Source organism: Halichondria panicea, chromosome 1, assembly GCF_963675165.1.
Source record: "Halichondria panicea chromosome 1, odHalPani1.1, whole genome shotgun sequence".
NCBI lineage: Eukaryota > Metazoa > Porifera > Demospongiae > Suberitida > Halichondriidae > Halichondria > Halichondria panicea.
Window position 1 is genome coordinate 493,709 of NC_087377.1, and position 23,240 is coordinate 516,948.

The 23,240-nt window shown below is 41.9% G+C and overlaps 2 protein-coding genes and 1 long non-coding RNA gene across 12 annotated transcripts in view; 1 reads left to right on the top strand and 2 right to left on the bottom strand.

Moving 5' to 3' along the window:
- The window catches only part of LOC135350490 (uncharacterized), a 116,442-nt gene that overhangs the window by 15,624 nt on the left and 77,578 nt on the right, over nucleotides 1–23,240 (bottom strand). For 5 of the 8 annotated variants that reach the window (XM_064549593.1, XM_064549478.1, XM_064549666.1 and 2 more), the window contains 11 exons: nucleotides 22,447–22,515; nucleotides 18,090–18,175; nucleotides 17,684–17,813; nucleotides 17,498–17,589; nucleotides 17,125–17,251; nucleotides 12,923–15,672; nucleotides 12,636–12,870; nucleotides 12,424–12,545; nucleotides 11,971–12,126; nucleotides 11,823–11,874; nucleotides 11,545–11,657 (listed from right to left, as the gene is read on the bottom strand). In XM_064549593.1, coding sequence (XP_064405663.1) covers nucleotides 11,545–11,657; nucleotides 11,823–11,874; nucleotides 11,971–12,126; nucleotides 12,424–12,545; nucleotides 12,636–12,870; nucleotides 12,923–15,672; nucleotides 17,125–17,251; nucleotides 17,498–17,589; nucleotides 17,684–17,813; nucleotides 18,090–18,175; nucleotides 22,447–22,515 — 3,932 coding nt within the window. The remainder of the gene's footprint in view (nucleotides 1–11,544; nucleotides 11,658–11,822; nucleotides 11,875–11,970; nucleotides 12,127–12,423; nucleotides 12,546–12,635; nucleotides 12,871–12,922; nucleotides 15,673–17,124; nucleotides 17,252–17,497; nucleotides 17,590–17,683; nucleotides 17,814–18,089; nucleotides 18,176–22,446; nucleotides 22,516–23,240) is intronic. The other 3 variants (XM_064549549.1, XM_064549329.1, XM_064549800.1) reach the window with 3 other exon arrangements.
- LOC135352323 (uncharacterized) overlaps nucleotides 1–23,240 on the bottom strand; it is a 40,845-nt gene that overhangs the window by 12,653 nt on the left and 4,952 nt on the right. The window lies entirely within an intron of this gene.
- LOC135333534 (uncharacterized) lies at nucleotides 46–9,969 on the top strand. Of its 3 annotated transcripts, none has more exons than XR_010393959.1 (7): nucleotides 46–264; nucleotides 737–2,385; nucleotides 2,923–3,005; nucleotides 5,699–5,827; nucleotides 6,034–6,644; nucleotides 6,981–7,070; nucleotides 9,913–9,969. It is a non-coding gene; the product is annotated as an uncharacterized LOC135333534 (long non-coding RNA). The 3 variants fall into 3 exon arrangements; XR_010393967.1 differs by having other exon boundaries at nucleotides 49–264; nucleotides 6,484–6,644; XR_010393953.1 differs by having other exon boundaries at nucleotides 5,699–6,644.

Genomic DNA, 23,240 nt, shown 5'->3' on the forward strand with positions numbered 1-23,240 from the left:
TCCTACTACACACAAAACAACACTTATAATAATACTAAATACACGAAAAAATAAATATTAAAATTCAGCTAAAAGGAACTGCTCCAAATTGATCTACAGTTGTCATTGTCGTCGTAATCTTTGAACTCTCTTTAAGGGGGGGGTGCTCCAAACAAATCTCGTCTTGCATTGTCAGCAGTATTATGAGTGGGCGGGGTAGAGGAACGTCCGTCAAATGAAGTGCTACCAAAGTCATCCGTAGGAAATGGACTGCCAGTCTGTGAGGTGTGTGTGTGTGGGTGTGTGTGGTGTGTGGGGGGGGCAGGTGCGTGTGGTGTATGGGGGGATGAGTGTGAGGGATGGGAGGTTGAATAAGCAGTATACAGTCTGTCTATTGTGGTCACCCTCTACAATACAGCCAGGTTTAATAAGGGACCCAGAGTCAGCCTCTGCTCAGCCTAGGGTCACCATAATAAACATTCTGTACATAAGGCAAGTACCGTATTACTAGTATTATTTTGCTGGTGAAAAACCTTTGCAAATGAGCAGAACATTTGACCTTCTGCGATCTAACTATTGCATTGTGTATTTACTAGTAATAATTGGATTTTATTTGTTGCAAATTGATCAACCCTCGCAAGATTCGCAAATACTTGATGCTCGCAAAACATTCTAGTAATTATTATGGCAGCTAGTAGAAAGTCTATTAAGCAAAACACTACCCTCACACAACACACACACTCACCACGGTGGTCAGGTTGGTCTCTGATCCTACTCTTTGTGGAGTGAAATGACCAAAAGCATCCAGTCCACTGTCTACGCTCTTAAGGAATCCTGCATTCTGATTGGACGGCTTCAGGTTCGATACTCGTTGTGGTCGTGGCGACTTAGACCTGTTACCTCTTCCGCGAGGTCGATCTCGAGATGAAATGGTTGTCGTGGTAACCGATGTGGCAATAGCCCTCATAGCGTTGATGGGGGTGATAGTCACGGAGGGTTTTGATTGGTTTGTTGGTTTCTTAGCAACAGGACGAGTTTTTTTCGGAGAAGGGAGGGGATTGGGTGGACCAGGGGAACGCTGTGTGTATAATTATATATGGTGAAATAAATAAACACTCAAGGTCACCAATGTATAATCGATAAGCACCCTCTATAATACAGCCAGGTTAATGGGTCCCAAAGTCTCCATAGCATGTGTTTGGACCTGTGTTAGCAGACAACCCTCTATAATACAGCCAGGTTAATGGGCTTGTGTTTGGGCCTGTGTTAGCAGTTTTATAATACAGCCACTGTTGGTCTACCCACCACTAAGGTACTCACACAGACATTAGTGACATGTTTGGTGGTTCCTGTGATCCTGGACACCACCTCACACACTTGCCAGATACTGGTACGCAGCTCAGGGTCAGAGGTCAACAGGTAGGCTACAAGGAGGGGGAGAATACACGTATACCATTAGAGCAATACACATAAGACTTAAGGCTGGTGGTGTGTGTGTGTGTGGATGTGGGTGTGGTCTCACCTCTCAAGTTGTGCAGGGAGAGTCTTCAGGAATGCTGTACTGAGCACTGACTATGGCTAGAGGGTTGTCACCAAATGGAGTATCCATGAAGCACAGCTTGAACAGTAGTACGCCCAGTGCCTGTGTGTGGGCGGGTGTGTGTTGTGTGAGGGTGTGATGATATGGGTATTATTAGATTCGTCTCATTGAGAGCTTTCAAATGAGTATCACTAGTAAACGTGCTTATACACAGAGAAAAGAGGTTTTAGACCCTGAGCGTGTGCTATATTAGCACCGTGGTGTGCTAAACAGTGATTCAGCACACTACATGTGCTGTTTTGTAGGCATATAGCACAGCCTATGTGTTGTATCAAGAGCCCATAAAGAAAAGGAGCGGCTAACTTCAACGTACACTCGGGGATCACATCTCGTAATTACCGGTGAAACCGCACTTCCTTGTATGGAAGCGACTAAGTGCTTGCAAACCGCATCCCTGCATTGCTTATAACACGTGTAGGGATTCAACCAATTAAGTGACTCTGCATAATTTATATGGAAATGCGGTCATAACCAATTACGAGATGTGATCCCCGTAGTTAGCCGCTCCTTCTCTTTATGGGCTCCTGGTTGTATTGGTGTGCTTTTTCATGGCTTGTAATTTTGATGTTCGATTAATGTGCTAAATGGACTGTGCTAAATGTAATGGGTGTGCTGAAACAGGTAAACATGCTAATTCAGCACAGTGTGCTGTTTTCAGTACCAAATAAGGGCATGCAGTACAACAGATGTGCAGCTGCAGCTGCATAGCAACAAATACTTTTTTTTTATTTGCTGTTCTTGCAAAGAAGAAAAGAAGTCGAGTTTAGACATGGTTTGAGAGCTGTTTGACAAAACTGTGGAACTAGGTAAGTTTCCCTCAACATGCTGAACAATGATGTACAATCTAATTACACAGCTATTGTACCAGGGTGTCATACAGTACACAGGGGAGCATCTGTACAATGTAATTGCACAGCTATTGTATTGTGCCAGGTGTCATACAGTACACAGGGGGAGCATCTGTACAATGTAATTGCACAGCTATTGTATTGTACCAGGTGTCATACAGTACACAGGGGGAGCATCTGTACAATGTAATTGCACAGCTATTGTATTGTACCAGGTGTCATACAGTACACAGGGGGAGCATCTGTACAATGTAATTGCACAGCTATTGTACCAGGGTGTCATACAGTACACAGCCCCTCTGGCTCCAACCCCCCCCCCACCCTAAAATTTGCATTCAGGTATTAGTAATGGTGTATGACTGAGTATCCATATGTATACTAACCAGGGTATTGAAATAACATGCAGTTGACTTTTTTTAGCCTTATATTTCCCCCCTCTACTTTAAAATCCTGTATAACACCCTGTAATAACTCTACAATATAATAATTATGCAGGAAGGACAAGCAAGTAAAAGGGCTCAACAAAATGGAGACCAATTGAAGCCTATAATTATTGCCCAAGTTTCATAGCACAATAAGTGAGTTATTTACTTCTTCTAATGAAAGCACCGCGGGTGCTGATGCCTCGGTGGAGGTGCCAAAGCTACATAACATAAAACTACTAATAGCTAGCTTTTATACACACATTGATTGATGATAATTATTATTGCTGCGCATGCAATCGCAGGGAAACTCAAATAGTGGGTAGTGATCGACCCATGATTGTTGTTAGATCCCATTTGAGTGTATTTAGCAGGGAACTATGAGCTATAGTACCGTAGATTGCTCTGGGCTACAAACTACAACATTGTACATTGTATTGTGATACACATGTAATAACATAAACATTATTGTAGCTTATTGTAGCTAGATGCTTTGTCTAGTAATATAATAACAGAACTAGAATGAAAGAGAGAAGCTCTAGTTTCTTTTTTTGGCTTTGTTCGAAAGTAGTAGGAGATGCTCGTTTTTTGGGCAGTGTGCTGTGATTTTTTGCTGCAAGGCTGCATGGGGGAGGAGCTGGATGTAGGGAAGTGCTGGGATTCTAGCTTTGGCTTCTTCCTAAAGTTCCTTTCGCTTTGTTCAAGAGTAGTATAGGAGCCGCTCGTTTGCTGGGCTTGTTTGCTGCCTTCCTTTCGCTTTGTGAAAGTAGTACGAGCCGCTCGTTTCTTGGGAAGTGTGCTGGGCTTGTTTGCTGCAAAACTAGGGGAGGAGCTGGATGTTTCCGTTTTGTGGGTGGAGCTAGGACTATAATTTCGTCCATCAAACTGACGTGGAGGAACAGGGTTGACATGAATGGAGACCACAGATTTAGTAGAGACACAGAGATGCCAACTTCAGATAATTATTAGTTTTCAAAAGAATAGTGATGCAGTCGCTAGGTTGGCTGTTTATATAGGTTGACTGTTGCTAAGCTAGTGCATTTCTAGTAGCCAATAAGTAGCCAATAAGTTTTGGGATCTAAATCAGTATGTGCATTCGGTATCTATGGTTATAGCGTCCCACATCCCTCGGGCTTTGGGACACTATAACACATAGATACCTCTTGCCCATGTTCTAACTATAACTTGATGCCTAAAGTTCAAGTCTAAAATTAATGGCTGCAAGTCAGCAGAGCCTTGCAGCTCTCTTCTCACTCTTGCAGCTACCAATAGCTAGCGTTCTAGTGCAGAACTAACTACTAAGTAGAGTAGCAACACTCGGTGAACGAGTTTTGCTACGGACTCTTCTGAAAAGGCTGCAATGGCATTCCAAGTAAGGCGTAACTCGAGAACGAAACTTTATTTTGCAAATCCACAAATAGCAAGCCAAGAAAACATGACTAGAAGCCTATAGAAACTCTTACTTGCACTTCATTGAGCAGCTGAAATAGTCTACACACGCACACGCACAACCGTATACCTCGCTTGCGCATGCGCACCGCGAGGCATAATTACAGCGCCACTCTAATTGAAGGGCCAACAAAATAAATTATCCAATTAAGCGCCAAGTTGCTAGCGCTTACAATAACGCATCCTTAATTCGAGGCTACATGTACAACTGATCTGATAGCCTCGTGCAAACAGCTATACTATAGTACTCTACGTTGCTAAGCACCACTCTAAATAATATTATAAGTGCCAAACTAAAGTTATGGTTTTCTTGTTCTATTTGTGCGCCACTGAAAATCTTTAGCGGTGCTGTAATTAGAAGAAAGACGGTATAGTAAGTGTGTTTGTTTGTGTGTGTATTTTCACTTGGATGCCATGGCACTGTGTTTACAGCTAGCTAGGATAGATAGCCTCAGCAAAAAAGTGATTTGTTTTGACAGATTTTCAAATGGTAAAAAGCTTAGTTGGGTAAAAGCTAAGAAGTATAATAAACCTTGTACACATGCATTGAAGCTAGCTAAATACAGTTTCATTTTAAAGCTTGATACATCAAATGCGCACTATACAGCCACGCTTGAGTTCTGGCTTCTTTACTGTGAGACTACTCTGGTCGCGGTGAATGTCCGGAGCGCTATAGCTATTCGTTAACACATAAAGCTTAGTTCCATTGCAAGAACCACTACCGTTTTCGACTGTAATTGTCATAGCGTACGTTGCACTATTATTGTATAGATGCAGTAAGCGGTCAATGTAAGTTCCGTTTATGTAGTACGCCAGTACGTTTACACTGTATTAAAAGCGTTGCAATTTACCGTTGCACGTTGCAAGTATACATTTTGCAAAAAAACAAACAAAGAGACAATCCTAGTCACCTCGAGTATCGTAGCTAGACTAGTTACTTAGCTATATGCGTTTAAAGTGTTTCCATTTTGATAAGTACTGTATTAAAAGCGTATTTTACTCTAGCAACTACCGTTGCTATATACCAATTTACAAATGCGGTGTGCTGTGTTTTTGAATACAAAGCGACAATCCTCTAATAACATAATATCCAACTAAATTTTGCTTATCTACATAGATCTAACAAAGAAATATACACTGCACTATTTTAATCTAGCTATCTTACATGTAGCCGCTCTAATCAACCACATAAGTGGGCGTACAATAACTGTACGCCCACTCTTAATTAAGCTTGTGGTTGATTAAATCATTGGTTTGTGGTTAGCAGCTGCTGATGTCATCAAAACAGTAGAAAATATTTGTAGTTTTTCAGTGTTATCTCAGCAATGGAATAAGCATATAGGACGTTCTTGGTATCACACATACCCACACCCACACATCCACCCACACACTCACTTTAGGCACAACAGAAGGTGATCTTTATTTCATCACAAACAAGAGATGGGAATGGAAGTCAGTGACACGGTCTTCATCCGTGGGAAACTTGTGTTCCCTTGTGAAGACATTATTCTGACACAGCTCCTCTACACGTGTGTGTTGAAACTGTGTGTGGGGGAGCATGTTTATAAGATGCTCAACAATGGGAGATATTAATATCGAGTTTAATCAAAAGCTTGTAATAAGTGAATAGTGCATTCTGTAGCTATTGGAGAGGACTATATATCACACGCCTGACAACCACACCATCACTATATTATTATAGCATCATACTGTAAAGCAATCCCTAATTTGATAGGCTTTCAAGGAGCTACAAAATGGACAATCTCTACTGTGATTATTATTTATAATGCACCTATCAATGTGATGCCCCCCAGGAGGGGTCGGGCTAACATGAGGGAGTTGACCATACCCCAGGTCAAGCTTCCCCATGGTGGGGGAGGATTCTGTCTTCAAATCCCCCATTCCCCCAGTCAACACTGGCCAGGGTTTGAGCCTCAAGCAGTTGCATACACAATCTCCTATACAGTTCTACTGAAAATTAATAAGTCATCAATTATTATTGTCTAGTAATAAGGTAGCGCTCACCTTTCCCCTGAGTCAGAGTGTTGGTCCATTTGTGTCCAGTGCACCGTGCTAGCTAGTAGGACCACTCCAATGGATGTGCTCTCAGAGTATTAGAATGAAGCACATGAACAGTGGCTAAAGGATCATCACACTATTAGACAAAATATGTTTCATTTTGTAGATTTGATGACAACATGCTCACACACAAGATGGAGACGGTTGGGGAGGAAAAGCGTTCACTTGTCCTTCCCTCTAGGAGCTTCCACAAGGCTGGATATCTGGTGAATACTCCTCCAAAAGACCAGCAGCAATGGATCACAAGGCAAAGAGCAGTGAGTACAAGTGAGTGGCTAGTCATGATCAAAAGTGGACCACCTAGTATAGTGTATAGGCTGCTTTAGATGACTGGCATTCAATATCTGCTAATAGATATCATTACTAGTGATCAAACTATACAGCCTCTGTATCAAATGCATCCATTGCTACACATTATTTTGTTGACCCGTTGTCAGTCTCCAAGATAATGTGTGTATTTAGTAGTGCTACAAGACTGTACATACACTATCAATTATTGCAGCTCAAGTTGATTTGAAGAAATAAAAATGTTTAAGATAATAATTGTTATGGTGGAATTATCTACTAGTGAGTGAGTGGTCTGATTGTTCTCTCACTTGTTAGATTAGTGAGGGTCAGTTGTTCACTCTGTTGGATGCTGATGATGATCCACCCATTGGACGTCAGATAAAAATACAGTCGACCTAAGGAACAGTGAGTACTGCCGCGTGCAGAGTGTGACTCTTTCCCTAACCAAACGTTTTGTAGTTTGTGCTTTTTGCGCTGTACTCCCCCCTTGGATGTGTGACTGTGTTTTGTAGTTTGTGCTTTTTGCGCTGTACTCCTCCCTTGCATGTGTGACTGTGTTTTGTAGTTTGTGCTTTTTGCGCTGTACTCCTCCCTTGCATGTGTGACTGTGTTTTGTAGTTTGTGCTTTTTGCGCTGTACTCCCCCCTTGCATGTGTGACTGTGTTTTGTAGTTTGTGCTTTTTGCGCTGTACTCCTCCCTTGCATGTGTGACTGTGTTTTATAGTTTGTGCTTTTTGCGCTGTACTCCCCCCTTGCATGTGTGACTGTGTTTTGTAGTTTGTGCTTTTTGCGCTGTACTCCTCCCTTGCATGTGTGACTGTGTTTTGTAGTTTGTGCTTTTTGCGCTGTACTCCCCCCTTGCATGTGTGACTGTGTTTTTTAATTTGCGCTTTTTGCGCTGTACTCCCCCCTTGCATGTGTGACTGTGTTTTGTAGTTTGTGCTTTTTACGCTGTACTCCCCCCTTGCATGTTTGACTGTGTTTTGTAGTTTGTGCTTTTTGCGTTCCCATAAGTGGGTTCAATTCACTAGCAATAGTTTTGCGTTCCCGTGAGTGGGTTCAATTCACTAGCAATAGTTTTGCGTTCCCGTGAGTGGGTTCAATTCACTAGCAATAGTTTTGCGTTCTCGTGAGTGGGTTCAATTCACTAGCAATAGTTTTACGTTCCCGTGAGTGGGTTCAATTAACTATCAATAGTTTTACTTTCCTGTGAGTGGGTTCAATTCACTAGTAATAGTTTTACGTTCCCGTGAGTGGGTTCAATTCACTAGCAATAGTTTTAAGTTGCCGTGAGTGGGTTCAATTCACTAGCAATAGTTTTACGTTCCCTTGAGTGGGTTCAATTCACTAGCAATAGTTTTAAGTTCCCGTGAGTGGGTTCAATTCACTAGCAATAGTTTTACGTTCCCGTGAGTGGGTTCAATTCACTAGCAATAGTTTTAAGTTGCCGTGAGTGGGTTCAATTCACTAGCAATAGTTTTAAGTTGCCGTGAGTGCATGGGTTCACTTCACTAGCAATAGTTTTACGTTCCCGTGAGTGGGTTCAATTCACTAGCAATAGTTTTACGTTCCCTTGAGTGGGTTCAATTCACTAGCAATAGTTTTACGTTCCCGTGAGTGGGTTCAATTCACTAGCAATAGTTTTACGTTCCCGTGAGTGGGTTTAATTCACTAGCAATAGTTTTACGTTCCCTTGAGTGGGTTCAATTCACTAGCAATAGTTTTACGTTCCCGTGAGTGGGTTCAATTCACTAGCAATAGTTTTAAGTTGCCGTGAGTGGGTTCAATTCACTAGCAATAGTTTTGAGTTGCCGTGAGTGCATGGGTTCACTTCACTAGCAATAGTTTTACGTTCCCGTGAGTGGGTTTAATTCACTAGCAATAGTTTTACGTTCCCTTGAGTGGGTTCAATTCACTAGCAATAGTTTTACGTTCCCGTGAGTGGGTTCAATTCACTAGCAATAGTTTTACGTTCCCGTGAGTGGGTTCAATTCACTAGCAATAGTTTTACGTTCCCTTGAGTGGGTTCAATTCACTAGCAATAGTTTTGCGTTCCCTGAGTGGGTTCAATTCACTAGCAATAGTTTTGCGTTCCCGTGAGTGGGTTCAATTCACTAGCAATAGTTTTGCGTTCCCGTGAGTGGGTTCAATTCACTAGCAATAGTTTTACGTTCCTGTGAGTGGGTTCAATTCACTAGCAATAGTTTTACGTTCCCGTGAGTGGGTTCAATTCACTAGCAATAGTTTTAAGTTGCCGTGAGTGGGTTCAATTCACTAGCAATAGTTTTAAGTTGCCGTGAGTGCATGAGTTCAATTCACTAGCAATAGTTTTGCGTTCCCGTGAGTGGGTTCAATTCACTAGCAATAGTTTTGCGTTCCCGTGAGTGGGTTCAATTCACTAGCAATAGTTTTACGTTCCCGTGAGTGGGTTCAATTCACTAGCAATAGTTTTACTTTCCCGTGAGTGGGTTCAATTCACTAGCAATAGTTTTACGTTCCCGTGAGTGGGTTCAATTAACTAGCAATAGTTTTACGTTCCCGTGAGTGGGTTCAATTCACTAGCAATAGTTTTACTTTCCTGTGAGTGGGTTCAATTCACTAGTAATAGTTTTACGTTCCCGTGAGTGGGTTCAATTCACTAGCAATAGTTTTGCGTTCTTGTGAGTGGGTTCAATTCACTAGCAATAGTTTTGCGTTCCCGTGGGTGGGTTCAATTCACTAGCAATAGTTTTACGTTCCCGTGAGTGGGTTCAATTCACTAGCAATAGTTTTAAGTTGCCGTGAGTGGGTTCAATTCACTAGCAATAGTTTTAAGTTGCCGTGAGTGCATGGGTTCACTTCACTAGCAATAGTTTTACGTTCCCGTGAGTGGGTTCAATACACTAGCAATAGTTTTACGTTCCCATGAGTGGGTTCAATTCACTAGCAATAGTTTTGCGTTCCCGTGGGTGGGTTCAATTCACTAGCAATAGTTTTGCGTTCCCGTGGGTGGGTTCAATTCACTAGCAATAGTTTTGCGTTCCCGTGAGTTGGTTCAATTCACTAGCAATAGTTTTGCGTTCCCGTGAGTGGGTTCAATTCACTAGCAATAGTTTTGGTTTTTGCGCTGTACTCCCCCCTTGCATGTGTGACTGTTTTTTGTAGTTTGTGCTTTTTGCGCTGTGCTCCTCCCTTGCAGGTGTGACTGTGTTTTGTAGTTTGTGCTTTTTGCGCTGTACTCCCCACACTCACACACACACACACACAGTGAAGGAGCCTCCATCACAACGCCAGCGATATTTCCATAGTCATGATGAGGTACGCTAGGGGGTGTGGTCTCAGCTTGTGTGTGGGTGTGTGTGTAACTGTACATTATGTGAAATTGTCGTGTACTATAATTATATAAATACGACCACTTTCCCTCATCCCCCATTTCTCTGTAGTTATAATCATGGACACTGATGGGATAAGTTGAAGATAATTATTGTCAAGAAAGTAAACACAAGCCCGGCCCGTTACCAAGGAAACATGACAACATTGATCATCATTGAAAATTTTTAGCCTATGCAGTCATAAAAATTAATATTGTTGTATTTTTTAATCTCTACTGCTAAAAATTAATTATGACCAAGAGTGCATGCGCTCTTGTTATGACATAATAATAATTATTACAATAAAAGTGGTAAAGATCATTAACTATATAAATAATTAAGGATTATGTGTATTTTATAAACCTTACAGTCTCCATGAGAACCCGTGTCCTCTCACGAGATCTGATCTACTAGCCACACCCTTAACCACTAGGCCACACCCATTCTTCACCAATCTGTGTATTCTCAGGAGCTCATAAATAAGTTTAATTTTGATGACGGCTCTCTTCTGATGCTACACAGTTACAATACATTTATCATTGATAACATAGCTGGCATGTGCAATTGTGTGGACAGACATTGACTCAACAAAGCATTCACATCAGGTATAATTATGGTGGATAGAGTGCTAGTAGTCACCTCACAAACACTTATAAAGAACAAAAAATAAATGCCAGCAGTCACAGTTTATAATGGCTAGAGGATATTGTCAGGCTAGAGTCACTTGCAATCTTCCCTTGAGGTCCTCAGCAATGTCAGCTCTACTGATAACGGGAGACTCTAGAGCTGTCAACAAGTCCTCCAGTTGTGGACCACCTTGCAACCACTCTACGAGCATGTGTGTGAAACACTTGGTGACACTGTTGGGTCTTCTGGCATTCTCCTCAGCTATCACCTGCAGTGTACATTGTTATTATAATGACATCATTCTGCACTATCCAAGTTCTACGGTATATCGGCTGAAATTATGAATCATGTCAAATTAATTGTTGAAAGGAATTCAGTGGACAACCAATTGCAACTAACCAGCAATACAGCCACCCACACAACTAAAGAAACAAAACTACTAACAGGGTTTCATACAGAGGGGGGGGTCCTGGGATTTCCCACCCCCAGCCAAAATACCCCCCCCCCTTAGAAATAATTATTATGATGTCATACATGTAATAAAAATGTATGACTTTCTCCAAAAAGGTCTACAATCTCATTAGACTAGTGAAATTAATTATATGCAGATAACCATTCCTCAACAATTTTTCCGGGAAAGGACCCCAGACCCCCCTCAATTAAACGTTTCCCCCTCCCAGCTAAAACTCCTGTATGAAACCCTGATTAAAAATAAGCACATCAGGATATTCCCTTGTTATGTAAGGCCATTAAAACATAAGCTTAGCAAAATTGAAAACGTGCAGTACTGCTTGCTGACACATTCCTTAACTGATGATGCCTGACTGTATGAGCACAGGGCTATTAGTACACAGTCATCTACTGCTATACAGTGTTCAGTACACACACAGCAGAGCACTCACATCTAGTGTCCCCTCATTGACACCCAACTGCTCTCCCAGAGGACGCCATGTTCCCCTCACCTCCCAGGCAGCTGTCCTCACTACCCTCAAATGATGATCCACACTCAGTCCCTCTGGAAGGAACACACAATCATGACAACAACATAACACTGTCATTATTCCTAAGCAATGCCTACTAACTAAAACACACATTACTGAAGGACACTCTGTATTGTACTGATAAGATCAGCTACATCAGTATTCACTGCTGTTAATTAAATCAAGATTATTGTGCTTACCATTGTGAGTGAGAGGACAAATATCAGGAGAGATGTCGCTGGTAGCTTTTGTCTGCAAAGAGAAATCAAATATTAGTTACTTGGGTTTATGTAACGTATAATTATAGAACATGTTCTGTAAAGACTTGTAATAATTATAGTTGCCAACCTTAATGGTGGTTGCAATGTCCCCACGAGCAATGGCAGGAGACTCTAGTGCTCTAACAAGGGCAGACCAGGAGGGGGAAGGAGAGGAGCGCTTCACCCAGTGTGTCAGCATGGCCTCAAAGCACGGCTCAACCCAGCGATAGTCCTTCTCAAGACTCTGTATCAGTGCACACAGTGAAACACAGTATTAAATACTTAGTAAGAGCTCAACATTACGTTGCTATAGTAACCTGTTAAATAGGTTGGTACATCATACAAGACCACACCAAATATGCAGAGTCAGCATTGCTAGAGATACCTCATTCTAAGAATGCTTACAATTGAAACGCTCACTATTCAACCATTAAATAACAGTAGCAGTCAATTAAATAGTGCACACACATAATTAGAATGAAGGGACTACACTGGGAGAATATACTCAAGGTGGTGGAGGTAGTCATTGTTAAGGTCTCACCTTCCTAGTTGCATAGTCAATGTCCAGTTCTATAGCCAGGCTGTACCAGTCAGAGCGTATCTCTTTGATCACTTCCTTCACATCTGCAAACAGCTCATCAGTTTCAGAGCTGGAGGTGTCCTCTGTAACAATTCAAATATAATCACACATTGTACAGTACACACGTAACAATGTACACACAATCTGCACACATGCTCTGACATTATTCTCACCAACACTCTCTTTGAGGCAGTGGTACACGGTCAAGAAAGCCTTCTGGTTCTTGGAGATCTCACAACTGATAAAGCCCTTGAAGTGACCATTTTTTGATGAGGCCTTGAATTCCAATTCATTTTCAGTCCCACCAATTCTCGGTCTTCTCTTCCTCCACTTGAAGGAGAGGCTTGGATCTAGGTCCTCAGCAAAGGGCAGGGCAAGGAGGAACACATCATCTCCCAGGCTGACTTCCTGATACAAAAACGACAAATTAAAACAATGAACCAATTTGTTATTTACTTACTTCTGCAAACCAACAATCTTGGTGGGGACTCAGAGAGACTTCACTGGTGCATTTAAAGCAGGGATCAGCTCCTGTTGTGAGGAGGCAAAGCTTGGAACCATCTTCATGTGTGCCACAGTAGCAGTCGAAGGCAATAATCGGAGTGAGTAGTGGACTAATATCCTTCATCACCAACAGGAGGGTTGAGAGGACGTAGGAACAAAGCTCGTGCATCGTATGATTCCTGTTCTGTCGAATAATCCGTATCTCGTAGCTATCGACATGGGCAATTAGGGTAACAAAATGCTTGGCAGATTCGTCAATGTGAAAGGAGACGAGGTTTCTCTTTACTGAGGTATCAGTGGCAAGTTTCCAAGTCATGCCCAGAATGCCTTTGCCTTTACTCCCCCTTGAGACCAATTCACTGATCATGGCACAGAATACTCCAATGGGAACATACTGGGGGTCAAATGTGATCTTGATTGGAGAGGGTGTATCAATGCCAGTGGGGGGTGGTTTCGTTAGTTCCTCGCGAGATGCACACTTGAGAATAGCGGGGATGAAAAACGTCGTTTCGTCTTTTTCTGTGGTAAGGCCTTCCTTCACCACTGTTGTGATTTTGGCCAAGAGATGGGAATGCTCGAGTAGTATCAGCAGCTTCTCAACAGGGATCAACTGGTCTTTCTTCACACTTTGGTTTTCCTCCGAATGGCATCGAGTGATTGTTTTCAGTGAGAATTGCCCCTTGAGTATCCAATTTCTTCTCTCAGCTTCCTTAAACTGAATAATACTCTTTTCAGAATGGAGCTCCAGCAACGGATTGACAACGAGAACACTGAGGCTGTTGAATACCACTTGGGGGTTGCAAATGACAAAGTTCCCAAACCAACCATCTTTATCCTTGATCTCTGGATGATAGATCAAGGCTCCAACATACCGATCCAGGTACCAAACGGTGAATCGAACCTCCTCCTCTCTCATCTTTAACCCCTCGGTACCGATACGAATGCATTCTTCCATAGACACAATATCAAACTCTTTTCTCAGTACAACTCCAAACAAAAGCTGTTGTGGGCGAATTCGAAGCTTGGCATCTTTGAAATAGCTACTGAATAAGCCATGAAGATGTTCACGAAGAGGTTCCATATCAGAATCAGTGCCTTCGTAGTTGTCCACTGCTATGAACTTCTTGTCTTTTGGGTGAGAAAGTAAATCCTCAAACTTGCTGGTAATCTTGGTCAAGGCTTCGTTTTTCTCTGTCAACTTTTTCTCTAAACGGTTTTGGACATCTTTATTGAAAGTGTCTGAGTTGAGATGTTGGCTGACTGTTTGCTCAATGGCAGCCATGTCTTCTGCACTGACGTTAGCATGCTCATCACTCTTCTGTTGAGTCAAAATGTTCCGAATTGCTTTCTTTTGTTCGTTTTCTTTTAGGCTCTCGCTGGCAGTGGTACTATCGCTCTTGCTGGCAGTGGTGCCATTGCTCTTGCTGGCAGTGGTACGATCGCTCTTGCTGGCAGTGGTGCTATCGCTCTTGCTGGCAGTGGTGCTATCGCTCTTGCTGGCAGTGGTGCTATCGCTCTCGCTGGCAGTGGTGCTATCGCTCTCGCTGGCAGTGGTGCCATCGCTCTTGTTGGCAGTGGTGCCATCGCTCTCGCTGGCAGTGGTACTATCGCTCTCGCTGGCAGTGGTGCCATCGCTCTTGTTGGCAGTGGTGCCATCGCTCTTGCTGGCAGTGGAGCCATCGCTCTTGCTGGCAGTGGTGCCATCGCTCTTGCTGGCAGTGGTACTATCGCTCTTGTAGATAGCTGAGTGACAATATTTCTCGTACAGAAGATCGACTTTGATTTGCATTGTCAGTTCATCCTTGAAAGTACCTATGAGGGTAGCAACAGGCTTAGCAGAGCCTAGATTGCCCAGTTTACTACACTGCTCTCTGTCAATATCCGAGTCAATCTTGGTATGGTGGCTGATAGCTGAGAGGATTTGAGAGAGTGTTTCTGTGCTTGTGTACGTTGAATCGTATGGTGTGATCTTGTCCTTTCCTCGTTCGTAGGAGACTTGACACATGTCATCGAGGTCTTTGTCCAGTCGAAAGAATACCAGGAAAATCCCTGCGCCTTTGCTTAAAAATGGAAACATCTCCACGAATCCAGGCTGCCCACCTATATCGACCAGATTGAGTAGGACTTTGTTCAGCAACTCTTTAGTGTACTCTCCTGAGCCCACAATACTTCGGAGTCGCGAGACAACCTTTCCAACATCTACAGTAGTCACTTTCACGACCTTTTCCGGCGGTTCTGGTGTTGGCTGATCAGTTGGTGATACCGTTTCTTTGGGTGCAGTAGCAGTTTCATCAATCTTGAGTTGAGTTTGCTTCTTGGGGTCAGTGGTTTCTTGTGTGGGCTCTTCCTTAGGTGGACTGACAGTGCTGTCATCAATAGGTTCACAGGACATAAGGTAAGAGAAGATAAACTGTGTTTCTTCCTCTAGACTTGAAGATGCTTTGAATTCAAGCTTTGTTCCAGATTTGTCCACAAAGGCCAATACTTGTTCACACTCGGCTAGTAATGTACTGCAACGTTTCCTTTGATCTTCGGGCAGCAAAGACAGGTTAGTAATGGATCCAACAAGCCGCTGTCGAGTGGTCGTTTTGCCAATACCCGAAGGACCAATGAAGTGTGTCTTGAGATAGTGTAGCTCGATGGTGTTGTTTTTGTCGGTCATCAGCTCGTCCAGTTTCTTCAAGTAGGTTGGGTTTTGAATATCGACTGTAAAGGATTAAACAATAATTTATTGGTCATAACATAATTATTGATTAAATAAAATTGTTGCACATTTTGTATAATTTGCAATTGTGTACCTCAGAATTCCGGTTGATATAATAATTATACTAACTACAATTCAATGCTTCCGGAGCTGATTTCAGTGGTTCCATGAAACCATAAAACAAGACCTCTCAAAAGTGTTTGGTATACGTATCATTGTAGTACATGTAGCCGTCAGATAAGTTCCCGTTGCGTTTTTTTTTTAACGGCAAGCTGGCGTAACAACGGAACAGCAACGCAAGGCAGCTCATTACATATTTATACCAATACAGTAAACTTAAGTTACTTTAGCAAAATATCGAGATATTATAATGCGCAGGATCTACTTGTTAGTATTATTATAATACATGATAATATCAAGAAATGGTTCACAGTCAATAAAGTGATCATGTGCTGTAATACTCAAGCTATTGAATCATAAAACAAAGTATACACATGCATGAAGTCATACAGCAATGTAACAATCAACATACGATTATACAATGTACACTTGCTTTACAATGCATGGCTATAATTATAGGCTAGCTACCAATTGCTTTGTTCTCAGATTCTTTGTGTCCTGATATTGCTGATTCAGTCACAGTTTCACCCGTTTTTATGATCGTATAACAAATTTATGAATAAAACAAAATTAGAGTTTTTCTGTTAATTGTGCAAAAACGGCAACGCTAATGCAAACAGTATATACGGGGAACTTTATTCTGATGGCTACTGTATGTTATTTATTACTCATGCAAGAGGCTAATACAACTAGAGCTAGAGGCATGCTGACACTTTTGAGAATGGAATTTTAGTAGTGTATGAGAACATGCATTATGGACTAAGTCAGCAAAGAAGACTGGAGTCTTGGATATAATTATGGCTCTTCTGGGGCTATAGGATCAGGATAAGCAAAGAAGCAACAATCACAATTATAATTATATTCTAGCTTTCTACTTTAGTGATCCTTTTTTCATTCTTCCTGGCACGGGATCACTTAACAGTAAAAACGTACCTCGAATAAAGGACGCGTGTAGCTAGCTAGCCATGCAGCGGAAGTTCCGTTTTTGCTTGCTTATATTCAACAACAAAGCTTTAACGCCTTAACACAACTTGTTGTGTGAAGACTATCCATGCTGTTGACGCTGTGCCATGAAGCCTACTATATACATGACTATACAATGATTGATTATGCATAAATGTATAATATACATGCAATGCAATATTCAACACAGACGACATAATAATTATATAACTTTAATACAGCAACGCTAATCCGCACTATTATTATAAGAAGGTGAATGACATAAAGTAATCCAATATATCAGGAGAATATTGACTTGGGCACTACAAATGATATAGAAAACCTCCCATAGTACAGTGTGTGTGCGTGTGCGTGCGATGTCAAGTTCTTACCTGGTTCTGGTGGAGGCTCGGCTTGTACCCGGATGAATTCTATAAAGTTACTTGGGAAGACCCCCTCCTTATTGTTGAGCCTCCCTCTACACCATCCCTCCTCCTCTTCTGCTATCACCTCAACGATCTACACAACAAAGCAGAATACTCATTTATCATCTAAATACATGTACAATATAAATGTAAAACCTCGGACTTCCTAATAAGATGAGCAGTTACTCTGCCTAACGCTTTATGATGGCACAGTGCACATAAGAAGAGAAAGCACATGACTCTAGTGTATAAGAGAATAATCTGCATGACAATAGACGTACTGGTTTACACAGTTAGTAAATATCAACAGCCCTGCACAGAACAGTCAAGTCTTAATTACCTGTCCAGGTTCAAGAGAAAGCTCGTCAGGACTTTCTGCAACATAGCTGTATGCCACCTTAGCACGTCGGCTCTTTATAGCTCCTCCACCATCTGAAATCACGCAGACACGCACATGTAACGTAACATACAAACATCAGGATATTTTCCTTGTAGCTCTAACTAACTAACAAAGTCTGTTAAGTACCTCGCACAACCGGTGGCTCGGATGCTGGTTGTGCTGGAGGTGGGATCTTGGCTGGTCTCATTTTGACAAAATTGACAGGGAAGAGCCCTCTTTCTCCATTCAGAGTTCCTTCACACCAGCCTTCATCAACCTGTGTGTGTATAAGTGGGTGGGTTTGTATTGATCCTGTAATGTTAATTATGGGTGAAACAGAAAAACGAAAGTCTAGGTGCACAGAGCTCCCTCTGAAACTAGAACCAACACTCTTTCAGAGGGGTTATTCAGACACCCCCCACACAGGGAGATACCAGCCTGACCACTACATACAATACCATTTACAAGACACACTTACACACAAAACTAAACACTGTCACAATAGAGAAACCTGGATCCCTAAACATGCAGTGAAGCAACACACACAACTCACTGTCACAACATCTTGAATGATATCCCCCACCATCAAAGACAGCTCATCATCTTGAGTTTTCTCATAATCAAAAAGCACTTCTGCCGCTGTTTGGAAAAACAACACTTAATGTGTATCAGGAAGAACAACATAATTATACAACACAAACAAATTCAATGATTTTCTTATTTTTTGAGAGGCTTATAGAAGGAGCTCTTTCAGATCGCTTGCTCAAATCTCAAATTTAAAACGGGCCATAATTTCTCTTTCAGAAAAATACCATGGGCTACTGTATAGCGGGTATATTATTTCGAGGGTATAAATGTTCGCAGTTTTCGCCTGTACTGGGAAATTTTATACCCATGAAAATTTATGAATAGTACTATTAGTAGGCGTGTTCAGTATTATTGACCACACCTATCGACAATAAGAGGAAAGAAAAAAGGAATCAAGAGACAAGGACGCCGGTATAGGCCTGATTGTTTTGTACTGGTGCATGCATGCATGGTATTCCCTGATCATGGCCTGCACAGTAAACGTTCTGCTAGAGGTGGGAGACATATAGTGCCTCACCGATTCTATTATTTTATACAGGCATTTGAGGCTACAGTAGACTCTCGCTATTCCGGCTCTCTGAAGTACGGCTACCTCAATATACCGGCCATTTGGCTTGGCACGGAATGCTAGCTATATTATGTTTACTGCACAAAACTCACCATGAAGTACGGCCACTCGCTATTCCGTTTACCGGCCAGTGCTGGCTGTCCCAAACTAGGTTTTTAAATGTAATTTTATACGTGTATTACGGCCGGATATGACGTTTTGGGTGTGGTTTAGCAAATAAATAAAATTGGATTACACTTAAATAGAGAACAGAATGATTCATTATCCTACATTATCCTCGAGACAAGAACCGCAAAAGTAGTCATTAGATTCGAGGTAAGGTCGTTATTAAGCCGCGGCTATTTCAGCCACCTCGCTATTCCGGCCAAGCTGCATAGTCCCAAAGGTGACCGGATTAACGAGAGTCTACTGTATTACCGCTAAGGGTGTGGAGGTACAGCTGCATGTTGATGTGCGCAAGCGCCAGAAGGCTGGAACTCAGACCACGAAAATAAAATCCGCGAAATCCTTCGTAGAGGTCCACCCGCGAAAATTTATATCCTCGAAATAATACCTGCTATACGGTACATAGCTTTGAAAAAAAACGTTTGCTACTGCCTAATGAAAGGCAGTAGGGCTGCTACCTAATGAAAGGCAGTATAGGGCAGGGATGGAGGAGATGCTCAAGTGATACTGGGATATACCCAGAGGAATGCAAGCAGGTACTAGGTGAGGGATGGAGGAGATACTCAAGTGATACTAGGAGACCCAGAGGAGAGCATGACTGCAAGCAGGTACTAGGTGAGGGGTGGAGGAGATGCTGAAGTGATACTGGGAGACCCAGAGGAGACCATGACTGCAAGCAGGTACTATAGGTGAGGGGTGGAGGAGATGCTTAAGTGATACTGGGAGACTGCCACCATCACAATAGGAGAGAGGAAGAGATCTATACACATGCACTGCATACTCTTCATTATCATTTCACTTATTATAATACATGATGATATCAAGTGATGAATGAAATGGTTCACAGTCAATAAAGTGATCATGTGCTGTAATACTCAATTTCTTAATATTAGTCTAACGATGACAATGACAATGATATTTATAGCAAAAGATCAAAGAAACCACAGTGAAGCCAGGCACATCAAAGCTAACAAGTCACCAGTGCAATATGCCATATACCGTACCCTCGCGAAAATAAGCCCATCTTGAATAAACGCCCATCCCCTCTTTTGCTTCGAAGTTCTTGCACGAGGGTATTTTCACTCAATTATAAGCCCACCCAGAATAAGAAGTTGAGCATGCGCAGTAGCTGAATGCCACATGTTCACTATTAATTTTAGTGAAGAAAGGAAGTTTTAGGTAGTAGCTAGTAAGACTATACTCCTTGCTGGACCAAGATCAGACATTATACCTTTCTCTGTATGGATCTGTTTGCCCCCTGAAGGTGTATATGCAAGGAACAAGTAGTCCTATATGCTGAGAAAGGAAACACAAAGTCTATAAGAAAGTTATCACACAGGCTAATTTTGCAAGTTACCTTGCCTTGGTTTTCTGAAACAAAGTACCTGATAGCTGCTCTGTAGGAGTATGACCTACCATCCTTCGAGAAGTTTCTGCTACATCTAACATCAACAAGCAACGAATAGAGCCAGAGTCCACTTCTTCATTTCATGTTCATTCTCTTGTCATGCTTTAATCATACTCATGCATTAGTTTATAACATTGTTGTTGTCAATAAAATGTTCATACTATGTATTAAAATGAAAATACTAAAAAAGAATTGGCATAGCAAAGTGTAAACCTCGATTTGAGGCCGCGGGTGGGCATATATTCGAATGAAAAGTAGCCCTTCGCGATTAAACGCCCAGTCCACTAATAAGCCTTGCAGAAAAGGGTGGGCGTATTTTCGCGAGGGTACGGTATGTGCAAAGCCAGAAAGCTTGGACAAAAATTGGAATGATCTCTTTTATATTGTTCCTACAACTCACTTTTTTGTGGTATCAAAATAAGGAATGCGGAAGGCATAAATCTCATTATAACAATGCTTCTCCCACGCAGTTATTGCATAATCACTCGTGCAATATTGGCTACGTTGTAATTAGTGGTCTCGAGGCCTACGGCACTCGTGGTCATGCAATAACTTAAACAAAGTAAGTGAAGTGAGCATTCCATGATAGTAATAAACTATCTGCATACGATACTACAATGACAAGGTTAGCTGCCAAGTTGCTTCATTCTCAGAATGTTTGTGTCTCGTTAATTGTTGCTGACTCATCACCGTTTTAAAATTGTACAACAAATCGTAATTACGGTGCGTATACGAATAAAACATGTGCGTTCAATTCCAGTTGACAAGAAATTTTCTGTTCGCGTAAAAACGACAACGTGACGTGCCATGCAAATGGTACAAGAACTTTATTCTGACGGCTACTGTATGTTATTACTCATGCATGAGGGATGTACTGCTAATACAACTAGAGCACGAGAGCAAGAGTTGTATTAGCAGTACATCACGAGGGCATCACGTTATAATCAACTTAATGCTGATAGTGCGAATAGTCTTGCATGCGTCATATACTGTGTTCCTAGTAGCAACCAATGACATTTGAGCATCTATGCGGCATAACAGGTTGTCACGAAGCAACAAATTCACAACAGAGGCAGCACTAACCCTCAGGAATTCATACCACAAAATACCACAAATAAGTCAAATGTGAGAGCAATGCCATCAATAGGGAGGTGGGTGGTGCTTTAAGGTTACGCTAAAATACCACTACTTACTACCTGACAGCACTGCTATTCACAACGGAGGCAGCACTAACTCACAAAACAGGTAAAAGTGAATTCATGCAATGCAATCAATAGGGATGCTTTAGCTATCCTCGTCCCCACGTCCACTTCACCTCCAAGGAAGAGGGTCTGGTATCAGTATAATGGACTGAAAAGCTGACACTAGCCTCCATCGATGGACGGACCACGCCCATATAACACTAACGTAGGCTCTATTAAGAGAGCTGTGAAGAGCAGCTGTAACAAACCTAACCTCTGTCTCAAGCTAGCTAGCTATATAATTATAGCGTATAAAGAGAAGTGGGCTATATGTACTGGGCAACATCTAAACAAGAGGCCGTATCAAATAAATTGCTATGGCCTCGGGGTAGGAAATGATTGACTTGCTAAAAGGATTCTAAAAGTTCAAAGTTAAAAACAACAACACGTGGTAGACAGACGTGGTAGACAGTACATTTGATGCTGGTGGCAGCTCTTTTATCACCCTGGCTACTAAAAATATCTTCGCTCTATTGCAGGGACACTATTGCGTCTAAACTGAGACTAAAGATTCTACTCCAAGGAGGCAAAAAAACTAGCCATAAACTCGAATATTTGCACTAGTTAAAATCTAATTAACAAAAAGTGGTTAAGAGCCATAGTAAGCATCGAGGCAAGCACAATAAAATAATGTATTCGTAAACCCTAACACCATATATGGGCGTACATGCAGTAAACCCTTTCAATCACAGGGTCATGAGTATTATTATAGTGTTAACGTGTTTTCAGCATTACACAAAGCGTGTGTGTATAAAGAGAAGAGAGCATGCAACTCACTATGTATACTAGGGAACGTTTAAAAATGTGAGGCTGTATCAATTTACACAGAAGGCAGCTCTAAAAATAGCTACAGTATGATTTTGACTCAGTCTGAGCAGCACGCCCACTTCTCTTAATTTAAACGTACCACTGATTGATACTTCATATTATTATTACTCACTTGATGAGGTTAGGTTAGGATCATCACTTGAAGAAGTGGAAGGAAGTTGTTCGGAACCATTTGGAGTATCTGAGGTGTACAGTAATAATGAAAGCACAGCAGGTGCTGATGCCTCGGTGGAGGTGTCAAACAACATAACAAATAAAGCTACTAGCAATAGCTTATACACACATTTATCATTTTTGCAATTTTACTGCAGGCAGAATATATAGGGAAACTCAAAGAGTGGGTAATGATCGACCATGATTGTTGTTAAAAACGATCGATGCTATATAAAATTATAGTGGCAGCATCAGCAGAGCCTTGCAGCTCTCTTCTCACTCATGCAGCTACCAATAGCTAGCGTTCTAGTGCAGAGCTAACTACTAAGTAGAGTAGCAACACTCCATGGACAACTTTGGCTACATGCTCTTCTGAAAAGGCATTCCAAGTAAGCTAAACTAGGCATAACTCGAGAACCAAGCATTATTTTTAAAATCCATGAATTAAAATCCAAGTAAACATGACTAGAAGCCTATAGAAACTCTTACTTGCACTTCATTGATCCTAGAGCAGCTGTAGCGGTCTACACACACACCCACCCACCCACCCACTCACCCACACCCACACCCACACACACACACACACACACACACACCCACAAACACACACACCCACAAACACACACACCCACAAACACACACCCACACACACACACACCCACAAACACACACACCCACACACACACCCACACACACACACCCACACACACACGCACGCACACACACACACACACACACACACACACATACACA